Consider the following 11,976-nt stretch of genomic DNA (forward strand, 5'->3'; position numbering starts at 1 on the left):
TCATACATATAGCCTTTCTTTTCCTCATTTGAGGCATCGAATCGAATTGAATCCATCATCAAGCAATTTTGGAAGGAGTGTCTTATGAAGTGAAAGTGAAGGTTATGTGGAGTCTTCGTCAATAAATCATCAAGCATTTATCAAGTCTACAACAACTATTTTCATCACCAACAGGAGCTTTGAAGACATTGAAGAGTAATAGAAGATCACCTACTGTTGATTGGCTTGTACCTCTCCCTTAGGGCTTGGTGTGGTTTCATGTTATTTTCATGTCCTTGTATGAGCTTCATGACATTCATTTTCAGATTTACATTCATGCTTTAGATCCATTGTGGCATTTGTGATTTGAAGCATTTACATTTACATTTACACTTATTTAGGGTTTACTCTCCAAAGCATACGGTAGAACTCTAGACCTACTTTATTGTTCATTTAGGATCTTGCATACACAAAAGATTCTTACACACACATTTTCAATACATTATCGACTATTTGTGGAGGTGGAAATCATCAAAACAAGGGTTTTGACTAAGGCAAAGCCCTATATAGCCACCCACAACACAATTTCCTTTCTTTTGGTGTGTAAGTTGCAGATTCAAGAGCCATACAAGGCTGGAAAGGACAAAGGAGACTTAGACGAAGTAAATTGCCTTTTGTAGATCTTCTGAAGACCTCCCAGGACTAGGGTGCTACAGAGGGACCAGGGTGTTGGAAGAGGACCAGGGTGCTAGAAGAGGACCAAGGCGCTGAAAGAGGACCAGGGTGCTACTACCTGGTCTGAACACATGGTCCCGACAATTTTTCTCAAATTTTCAGGTGTGGACTCTGATCCTCTATTGTATCTTAGATCTTATCTTGTGGCTCTGTTTGATTTCTACAACACTGTGTTTTTACCATTTCATTCCAATAGATTTAGTGTTTGCAATTTCCAAACCTAATTCAAAATTACACAAATTCAAACAAAAGGGGAAATAGGACCTCAATCAACATTCAACTCTCTTCCTAATAGAATTGAGGTTGGATCTATTGAAGGTTCATCCTCCTTTTAATGTGTTGGTTAATTAGTGGTCTTAACCTACTTGAGGTGACCTTAGTTCCAAATTTCACCATCACAAGTTGATCATTGCATTCTTACACATCTCCTCTACATTACAACAAAGGGATAGAAACCCTAATAGATATTCCTTGACTCTCTCTTTCTCTCACAAGAAGTAGTCAAAGTGAGATATCTCCCTAGGCTCTTTTGTATTCCAATGTGTACATGAGAGTGAGATTAGGTCTTAGTTACTTGGTTCCATTTTTATGCTCCACACTCATTTCATGTGCTAACACTTGGATTAAGCACCTTTACACATGAGATGTAATATATATATATATATATATATATATATATATATATATATATATATATATATATATATATATATATATATATATATATATATATATATATATATATATATATATATATAATTTCATTTGATTTTCATAGTTATGAAAAAATTGAGTTATTATTTGTTTTTGTGATATAGTTAAAGGGTTGTGAACCTTACATTGGAGGTCTAAACCATAAGTCAATGCTTAGATTTAAGCTTGGAAAGTCCTACATTACAAATTTTCAGTTAGGGATAAATTGAAATTTGTACTCCAATCTATCAAATGCCCCTTTTGTTAGTATAATGAATACTTAAAACATATATTTTTAGACTATTTTATAGCCAATAAAAAATGACATGCTTTTTTTCAAGCATTTTCTTGTCCTTTTTATCATTCCTTGAGTTGGAAAGAAGCTATTTTAGGTGTTGTTCTTCATAATAATGGGGTAGTTGATTCTATGAGACAATTTTTTTTTTTTTTTAACATATGGAAATGTAGGTGCAAGTCAATGTTTTCAAATCAATCGATTCAACATGAAACCAAAATTCCCAAGTTTTACTTTGACACCATTTTTCAAATTGTCTCTCTTTGCTTTCAATCGTAGGGGGGTCACCAAGAATAGTAGCAAGATTGGATATTACCTGGATTACATCAAGTTACAAATTCTCTAACACTAGAAAAAGCATATCGAACATATTCTAGATAGCTTCAAAGATTGTTCAAACTCAAATATCGTTGCAATTTTTTGTTGTGTTTTGTTTTAGGTAACCTTGGTGGCATTGCGACTCACTATAATTTGTTGTAATTGGTATTAGTATCTTGTTGTGTTGTTTTGGTAATTGTATTCTCTCTATTTTCTTGGTAATTTGTGAATCACTCTCCTTCATTGCAATATTTTCTTTATGTTAATTCAATAAAAAAAAAAGTTTAGTTTATAATTTTCTTTTGAGATTACCAAACTATTGCCTTAGCCTTTATTCTTTTATGCTCTAGATATAATTCTCCATATATTAAATAGTGACTATGCACCAATATGCCCTTCATTGTCATTGTATTATCATTTTCTTGAGATACAAGAATTCCATGCTAATGTTTAGATTACAACCAATAGTTTCACACTTACCATCTTTCTTATTAATAGTATTTTGTTTTTATTTTTTTTATCTCCATGCTAATATTTAGAAGATAACGAATAATTTCACACTTAACATCTGCTTATTAATAGTTTCATTTTTGTTTTTTTCTCTTTTCTCCAAGACATTTTATATTAATTGAATGAAATTTCAAATTCAAGAACATACTTCATAATCCTAGAGGTTATTTTCCATATTAACATTAGAAGAGTATGAAAATGCACGTTTAAACAATCAAATTTAAACATATGAAATTTAATATATACCTTTACCATCGAAGTACATTTGCTCAATTTCCTATAGTACAAAATGATGCATGTGCAATGCGGAATGGAATGTTCGGGGTCTTTCTCGACCCTCAAATCCTGTACATTTATAAAGATAATATAATCAAACTTTCATATACCGCTATTAATAAAAACTGGATATATTAATTTAATTTAATGAAAATCTAAAAATGAAATCCGCCGGGAGGAAATACCGCAGGTCCCGTGCCGTTAAGGCAAGTTAACAGCTGTTTACTCGCCGTTACCTTTTGCTGTTACTATGCTTGTGTTGCATCACCATAATTATATCAAGAGATTCCGCCATTTGAATCCTGTGACATGCAAAGGGAAGGGCGGTGGATTGCCAATCGACCTGCTTGAGGCCATGGAATCCCTCACAGGTACGATCTTCTTCTTCCTCCCATCATGCTCGCTCTAACGATGTGCGATTCGATCCCTTTGATCAAATTTTAACACACATGCGCTCATGGTGTTTGACAAGCCGTTTGAACTTTTAAATGGATGACTTTTCCTTATAAATTGATTTATCAAGACATCAATTTTGTTTATCTCGATGAATTTGAGGTTTCTATATCTCTGATCGTTTGTCCCGATGGTTCGCATGTCGAAATCGAGGTTGTCAGAAAAATTTCCCATACATTTTGAGTGGCGCAAGCTCAATTCAACGATTGCATTGCCAAAATTTGTCTTTTTCTTTTATTTTTTTCCTTTCCGGGTTCGATTTGAGCAACCTGTTTTTCTGATCGCAAAATATGACCTTCCTTTGCAATCCTGTGTTGATAGGCAATTTTTCTCTTTTGCATTTCATTATTTAAGCTTTCAGGAGGTTAACGGAGGAAATTAAGTTATCTGTCCGTTGATCGTGTATATTATATCCATTACAGGTTTATATTGAGGGTTCAATATTTTTGTAGTATGAACTATGAACTGCTGAGCATTCCTTTAGTATTTGAACTATTTATGTCCATATATTGTAGGTGGATTGTCAAGGTTTAGTATTCTTCCGAGGTTAGTCGTCTGTTGAATCAAGGGCTACGAAATTTGAAAAACGTATATATAAGGAACAGATTAAAATTCTAAAATCCACAGGGCAGTTCTTGCACATCAATTTGGTGTTTTCGCAAGGCCGTGACCTAAGAGATCATCTTCACCGGTTTTTCTCCTTTTTAATATAATGTGTATAAAAATTTATCCTTCTTATCTGATTATTTTCTGTTAGATCATCTATTTTACGTTTTTTTTTAATTGGTAAATCTGGGAATTAACCTACCCTGGTTGGTGAAACCAGAAATGGGGATTCTCATTCCCGTACAATGAAACACTCTGATAATTTCGGACCAGTTCAACCAACAGAATAATGATTACTATAAAACTTGAACTTAGCACTTATTGCCAAAGAGCTAATACGCATACCATTACGCTATGTATTCATGAGCATCTCTCCTACATTTTTTTAGTTTCATGACAATTGATTTTCCTGATACTAGATGAGGATTGTTGAGGTAATGCGATCTAGCTTAGACTTGTAGGTTTCAATCTTCATGGCAGTTAAGTTTCATGATTCTGGTTAACAGTATTATATTTTTGAATGGAGTGAGCTTGATTGAATTTCTTTTGGTCCTAATGTGAGTTGTCCATGCCACAAATGAAAATACTACCACTTCATATTAACTTTTTATGTTGACTTTGACAATGCCATTGACAAATTACCTTTTATCAGTTTCTTATAATTTGAATCAAGAATTATGCTCCCTATATGGTCATTTTCTGTTACATCGGATATATTAAATTGGTTGGTTTCATTAGGCTCTTGATTTTCCTGAAGATCAGGAATATTTAGCTGCTTTGTTGAATTGTGTCATTTTCTGCTAGATCATCTAGCTTATATTTGTCAGTTTCATTACTTCTGAGTTTCCTGACTAAAGCAGAATATTATTTATTTTATTTTTTTATGAAATGAGCTGCATTGAGTCTCTTTTGATACTGCTTTGAGTTTTCCACTGAAAGTGAAAATAAGGCTATTAATTTTATCAGTTCATATCAACTTCGATAGTGGCATGGACAAATCACTGTTTTTATTACATAGCCATATTCTGCATGTGTTCTGAATCATATCAAGTTTATTTATTTATTTTTCTTTAAGTCATCTTAAGTTTTCTGGATTCCAACCTTTTTCTTTTTCCTTATTGGGTAAACTATCTATTTTTTGATAACACAACATAGGCAAACTTTTAGTTCAGATGCCACAGCCAAGGCTGCACATTACATCAATTTTACACTTGTATATATTTTATGGCTTTGCTATGAATTCCTCGTTAATTTAAATTTTACTACTTTAGCTCCTTCTGATTAACTGATTTTAAAGTCCTTGTTCAAATTCGGTGTAACTCTGTTCTTGACGTCAAAATTGAATCCTTTTGTATTCACATTGAAAATTGTCTTCCCATTTTGGTTTTTTTAGCTTCAGCTTTCTCTTGGCAAGCACAGGTTCGTTATACTCTTAAATGAAGTCAATTCTGTTTGAAATTCTTTAAGTAACATTTAGAGTTAAACTTTTATGTTTGGATATTCTTCCCTCTTTTTCTGGCTTAATTAGTGAAGGTTGTATTGGGGCCCTCTCCCTTAAAATTTAGGCATTACATGATACCCGATAAGAACTATCACAGCAGTCAGAAGCATATAAGTCATTTTCCTACTTTTACCAACTTTTCTATTGGACACCAAATTCCAATCCTTTCCTGCCGGAGATTCCAGTTCTTTCCACTCCAGTGACAAATCATCCTATTGCTGCTCCTCACAAGGACTCCTTTCCTTATTGAGACAAAAGGTGGGCTCCAAGGAATCCTCACCAACCATCTTTGGGGAATTACTTACAGGCTCTATGGCTTATGCTAAAAGAGGTGGAAAAAAATTTCACTACCAAAAGAGCCTTCTCAGTTAACCCCTTCGTAGACAAAAGAGGAATTACAGAAGTCCTTTGAAAGGGCTCTTTAGCCTTAGGAGTTAGCTTAGATGGCTTTGCAGGAATACAGGATTCCCCTAAAGACTCAGCGTTTGAGGGGTTTTACAGTTTTACTTTTAACACTTCCCTGGTTTTAGCTAGATTGCCTTTACCGTTCAAAAAGCAGATCCCAAACCCACAACAGAAGCAAATGGCTTCTTAGGATTAACAGGGGCACCTTGGTCTGAATTGTATGCTCAACCATTGCTGATATAATGATATTCACATCTTTATCCACCTGTACCATGACAAGAGAATCAGGGTAGGGAGATCTGCCACCATCTGACCAAGAGGAATTGATTCGAACATGGTCTGAAGACTCCACACGTGCCTTTTGAAATGAGGTAACAGCTGCATCCTTAGTTTAGCCGCCTGGATTCCTGATCTCATTAACAAAATAAGGTTCAAAAGGAAGCAATTTGTGGGAAGGACCTGTAGCCATTGGGGCAAAAGTACTATTTGATAGAAGAACCCTTTATTAACATGTGGATTTTCTTCTCTTTCATATTGTTATATGCCTGTGTTTGATTAGCTGTATTGACCTCTAATGTTTAAGCACAAATTGATTAATATTTATAATCAATCAACCTAAAATAATTATTCAACCTAAAATTAATTAATTCTCTAATGATTAAATCACAATCACTTTTGATCCATATGTTTTTCAAATTGGCCACAGTTTACATTGCGGGGGATAATTGTGATTATCTTATGAAATTTTGATTATTATAGCTTTATTCAAGATGACCAGGGAGTTTCAAAGCAAATGATTTCATTGCTTATGTGCCAGATTAAGTTTTCTGATTAGTCATTTAAAAATTCTCAATAGTATTTTAGGGCATGGAATAGCAGCCATGGGCATCAAACATGTAGCAAGCTTTTGTTTCTCTGTAAATGATTACTTGCTTGAATTGGACCTTTAAATTGATCAGAAGACTTGCATTATCCTGGTTAATCTTGAAATCTATTATACTTGAAACCCAGTACTTGTTTAAGATCACTTTCTGTTTTCTTAGGTAGACACTTAATAATTTTATTTATTAATGATATCAGATTTCCACAATCCATAGAATAATTGTATTTTTGATGATTCTTGTTGCTATTTTATAGAATGATATCCATTATCTGTTTGCTTTGGTAGACACTAAAAACAGTTATTCTTTCCTCCTTAATTGCTATCCTTTTTAATATTCTATACATTAGAGTTCAGATAGGAATTCACTGGTTATTTTGGGCCTCTTCTTGCAGCTGCACAGGATTGAGGTTGTAAAAGGAATTCACAGGCAATATCAAGGCCTTTTCTTTCAGATAGACAAAGCTGAGTTTTTAAAGGGATTTAGGTCTGAGATGCTTGTGGTTGATAGTAATTGATTGAGAGATACTACACCTGGATAATGGAGAGCTTTGCAACACCTTACCCAATATTTTTCTTTGATGGAGAACATGATCAAGAAAAAGGTCATGTTGGTGTGCATTCTGCTCTTACATTCAAGCGCTTTCAGGCTCAGATGAGCCAGAAAACTGGGATTCCGGCCAACCAGTTATCAGCAGTTTTTGTTTGTAAAAAGACATATAGAGATGTTGAAAAACGGCAGAAGCTACCTATAAATGAAAACACTAATTTCAGCATCATTCTCAACCAGCATAATCCAAGCAAAGAAAAGGATTGCCACTTTTTGGTTTCTATTAAAAAGTCCAAGAAGGAGAGGAAAGTTTCAAGGAAACGCAGTGCTGATGTTGAAAATAATGCAGATGATGATGATGAGGATGATGATGTTGAAAATAATGCTTTCTTATCTCCCACCTCCCCAATGGACTGGTCTTCTCCTTCTGAAAGTGGCAGCATTGAAGGATCTGGTAATGTTTCACCAGCCAATCGAATAGTATCTGATGGCAAGGTAGAGTTGACATTACTGAGACGTCCTGATACTCTTCAATCTGGATATACAGCAGAAAAAAAAGATGTGGATGATTGTGCTGTAGAACCACAGGTGGAAAATTGTTCAGGTGTTGTCGAAAGCAAGAATGAGAGTGCAAACACGCCTGCTGCTGTTCAATCTCACTCAGCAAACTTGAATGTGCAACAGGAATATCAAAGAAAACATGATGTACAAGCTATTCAAGAGATTCCTTTTGGAGCATATGAAGTTTCACCTGAGAGAGGAATTAGCCAGAGGCTTATGTCCTCTCAATTCAATGTCCAAATGCCTCATTCTGAACTTTTTAATCATGAGAGATATGGTGAAAATATCTCCCAAGTCCCAAATCTTAGACCCAGCATGAGTATGATCAGAAATGGAGTTGTATCAGCAGGCTATGCAGCTCAATTTAACAGGGCATCGAATATGTCACCTTCCTTTTCGCTGTCTATGTCACCACCTTTATCCAATCATTTTGGAGGTAGGGCATCAACTTCATCAATGTCTTCTGCAGGTTTCTTCCCATCCAGAGTACCATTCCCCAGCCCTGCTGCACCTGTTTCATTCACTTCAAGGGACATTAATCTGCAAAGAATGCAGTCTCACATACTACAGGCTCACCACCATGAGCCTCAAGTACGTATGACACCTCATGATCTTCCCAGATATAATGCAGGATTCTGCAATTGGGTACCTGTAGTTACCACTCAAGGAGATCACCAGCAAAGCTTGTGTGAAGTTTGTTATGATTTTAAAAGAAGGAACATTTACCCCACACCTTTTCATTGGTGTGTTCAAGATAGGGTTACTTTGGGTTTTAGAGGGCCATCTCCTGCAGGACCAATAGAAAGGCCAGGGAAGCGTCGTCTTCGAGTTGCAGGTTAATGTCATGAATTTATGTGCAGTTGTAGGCTTTCTTTGGTGTTTGGATTTCACAGTGTAAATTGTTCTTTGGTTTTTATATAGTTTTCTAATAGGTGTTGTTGACATCCTTGTGGGCCTATAGCCTCTATAGCCTCTAGAAAATAATCTCAATACTTGTTCTACCCCCTATAACGTTACTGTTCTGTTCATCTGCAAATATCAAATCCGTGATTTTTGGAATGTTTTACTATTGACCTGTCAAACAGCAAGGTTTTATTCTATTGTTCTACATTCTCTTGATTGACAGAAGCTGATAATATTATGAAGAAGTGGGACTCGATCTTAAGGAATGCTTTGAAGATTGATTAACCATGTCAAAGCCTGAATGATCTTTCTATGTTTTTGGAATTCTATAACTAATGTTAGTGGCAAATATTTAAATGTACAAATTTTTTATGTCCTAAAATCCTAACAACTTTTGAAGAACTTGAAGGTGAAAAATAACTTACTTAATGACATAGCTTCCCCTGTTGTATATTGTACAGAAAATATGTCTCTTTTCTATGGTTCTGATATATATCTCACAGACCCATCAAATGCAAAGCTTTAAAGATCATCCTCATTTTCTTTGTGTTGTTTTTTATTTTCAAGGTGGTGATATCTAACTTATAGAATAAGGTGCTGAGATTCTACTCCGTTCTTATAGAATTTATAAACCTGAGATATGATTACCAAACTGGTACTAGGAGGCTCTGCTGGGTATCAGGGTTCATTAAAATATGGATTGATTCTTGCTTACGCTGTTTTAGTCTCTAGGACATATTTCATGAGAAGCATGATCTATCCAATCTGGGAATATATATTCCTGGTTCACTCACATCCTGTTCTTTGTGAGAGAGATCAAATGACTTCCGAGCCTTTCTTTGAAACCTTTGTTTTAGCTATTAAATTTTGCCTTGATTTGAATGAAATTTTTTAGAATGGAGAAGCACAGAGTGACGTCAAGGCCTTTCGATTTTTGAATTCTATGATAGCACATGGAGAACTGAGTCTAATTGCTGTTACAAAATTGATTTTCTTGGGGCTATTTCAACCACCTTTCTTTCTATTTAACCTTCCTGCAACGTGAACCAGGCAGACTCTTCTATCTTGTTATTCTTTTCATTGCTATTATCATCTAGGATATGAGATAATGATTTAGGCAGCTTAATTTATTTAAGACAACATTAATAACCTACCTAGAGTCACCCTCTCATTTAGCACTTCTTTGAGCCAAATATGTTGTAGACACATCATGTCTGAGATTAAGGTATTCAATTTAGTGTCATTTGCTAATGTAGCTAATTCTAATTTGAGTTTTTCTAACTGGAACAGGACACACAGTATTAATAACTCCATTTGTGTACACTTTTCATAGGTTATTCTTGAAGGAGCTGATAAAAAGAAGTGTAAAAAATCCTGCCTTGAATTGATCAGGGTCCGTATCTGTGTTATTTCTCGCAATCATTATTGAACAAATGTAATAGTTTGCTTGATTCAAAAATAGATTTGCATTTCTGTTCCGGTTGTGCAAATTCTTGCGATGAACTCCTTTTGATTGGATCTCAGAGATTACTTAATTATTCTTCAGACATCATGTTCTATAGTGTATTCCAATATTTCCTTTCATTGAAATACTTTTTTTGTACTCTGGTTGAATAAATTTTCAATCTTTGCTATCTAGGAACTATTTACTGTACATCCTATCTAATATTTCTTTTTTCGTTTTTTTTTCTAAGTTACTGGTTTGGGTTTGGGCACAATTTTTTTTGCCCTTTGGGTTCGTCCGTGTACAAAATTATAAAACTAAATACATCTGATTTAATGATACTTCATTATTGATCAATGCCAAATGCCAATTGATAGTTCAGAATTGAAATGGGAGAAGAAAAACAGCAAAGGGCAGTTGGAATGCCTAGGGTGAACCTTGGGCGAACTCCAAGGTTAACCGGAACCCAGACGAACCCGGTAAGTGAGTTCTTTTTGTAAGGGTTTACAAGTCTCTCATACGTCATATGCCAATTGTTATTATTATTTGTTTTAAAAGACATCTTTATCATATTTGCATTGAATCAATACACCAGAGGTGTTTCATTCCTTTTAGCACAAAAGATGCATATAGTTAGACAAATTCATGCTTTTTAAACTGGATCATAAAATTTAAGAATAGAGAATTCAATGTAACACACTCACCATTGTTCAGCTTTGGTTGCTGAAGAAGCTGCCCAGAACATTGTTCTCTACAGATTGTTGTCATTTTATGACACCCTTGGTCCATCAGTAAGAACCGATCAGAGACATGTTCCATGGACCAGCGCTGCCCCAGTTGATCAAGGATAAAAGAGTGGAATCATGGTTTGAAGTGTTGCCTTGTCGGAAGTTCCCAGACCCTCTTTTTCTCTTCCCCTGAAACTCCGGAACCCCGAGGTTCCGAAGTTCTTTGCCTTAGCCATTTTCTTTCCTGCTTTGGAACAACGGAACCTCGAGGTTCCGAAGTTCCCTTCCTTCCCTTAACTTTTATCCAGTTTCTCCGGAACCCCGAGGTTCCTTCCCTTTGCTGCCTCATTCTTCCTATCCCGGAACTTTGGAACCCCGAGGTTCTGAAGTTCCTTCTTTTCTTCTCCCCTTTCCCGGAATTTCGGAACCTCGGGGTTCCGAAGTTCCTTTGTGTAGTTCCCCGGAACTCCGGAACCCCAAGGTTCTGAAGTTTCTTTCCTCTCCATAGCCTTTCTTCTATCCTTGCCCGGAACTCCATAACCCCGAGGTTTTGAAGTTCCCCTTCTCTCTTTAGCCCTTTCCCTTTCTTCCCCGAAACTCTGGAACTCTGAGATTCCGAAATTCCTAACTCCAGAACCTCGAGGTTTCGAAGTTTCTTTTCTTCTCTTCCTCTCTCTATCTTGGAACTCCGGAACCCTGAGGTTCCGAAGTTCTTTCCTCAGCCTTTTGAAGTTCCTTGCTCCTTCCCTTGTCTTCCTCACTTCGGGAGTTCGAGCTTCCAAAGTCTTCGGGCTTCCTTCCGATTGACAACACTTCCGGATGGCGTGATCGACAGTCAAGGCTTTAAATGCTCTGACAGTTTTGGTGACTTGTGCACTTTCTTTTGTGGAGCGAACTTCCGAAGTCTCCGAGCTTCCTTCCGACTGGTGACACTTCCGGATGGCGTGATCGACACTCAAGGCTTTAAATGCTTCGACAGTTTTGGTGACTTGTGCACTTTCTTTTGTGGAGCCACAAGGGTGCATTAAATGTTTTTTGGCAGGATTTCCATCAAGGAGGTATAGGGCCATGCTTGGTGACTTATGTCATGTTTGACTTTGGAAGGTTAGTCAATCCACCTTCTCAGAATTGCCCCTTGT

At 36.0% G+C, this 11,976-nt stretch overlaps 1 protein-coding gene across 2 annotated transcripts; it reads left to right on the forward strand.

Annotated features, from left to right (window-relative positions):
- The first annotated feature begins 2,974 nt into the window (after nt 1-2,974).
- On the forward strand, nt 2,975-8,927 carry LOC131056347 (uncharacterized). 2 transcript variants are annotated; one of them, XM_057990699.2, is made up of 2 exons: nt 2,975-3,177; nt 7,047-8,927. In XM_057990699.2, exon 2 carries the CDS (start codon nt 7,193-7,195, stop codon nt 8,600-8,602), a length of 1,410 nt encoding a protein of 469 aa, XP_057846682.2. In that variant the 5' UTR covers nt 2,975-3,177; nt 7,047-7,192; the 3' UTR covers nt 8,603-8,927. The 2 variants fall into 2 exon arrangements, with proteins under 2 accessions (XP_057846682.2, XP_059063992.1); XM_059208009.1 differs by lacking the exon at nt 2,975-3,177 and adding an exon at nt 6,047-6,142.
- Nucleotides 8,928-11,976: the final 3,049 nt, after the last annotated feature.

The sequence above is a fragment of the Cryptomeria japonica genome, chromosome 7 (assembly GCF_030272615.1).
Source record: "Cryptomeria japonica chromosome 7, Sugi_1.0, whole genome shotgun sequence".
In the NCBI taxonomy this organism is placed as follows: Eukaryota; Viridiplantae; Streptophyta; class Pinopsida; order Cupressales; family Cupressaceae; genus Cryptomeria; species Cryptomeria japonica.

Bases quoted from the DNA above. Each gene is read 5' to 3' on its own strand.
- LOC131056347 (XM_057990699.2), top strand. From the start codon at position 7,193: ATGGAGAGCTTTGCAACACCTTACCCAATATTTTTCTTTGATGGAGAA.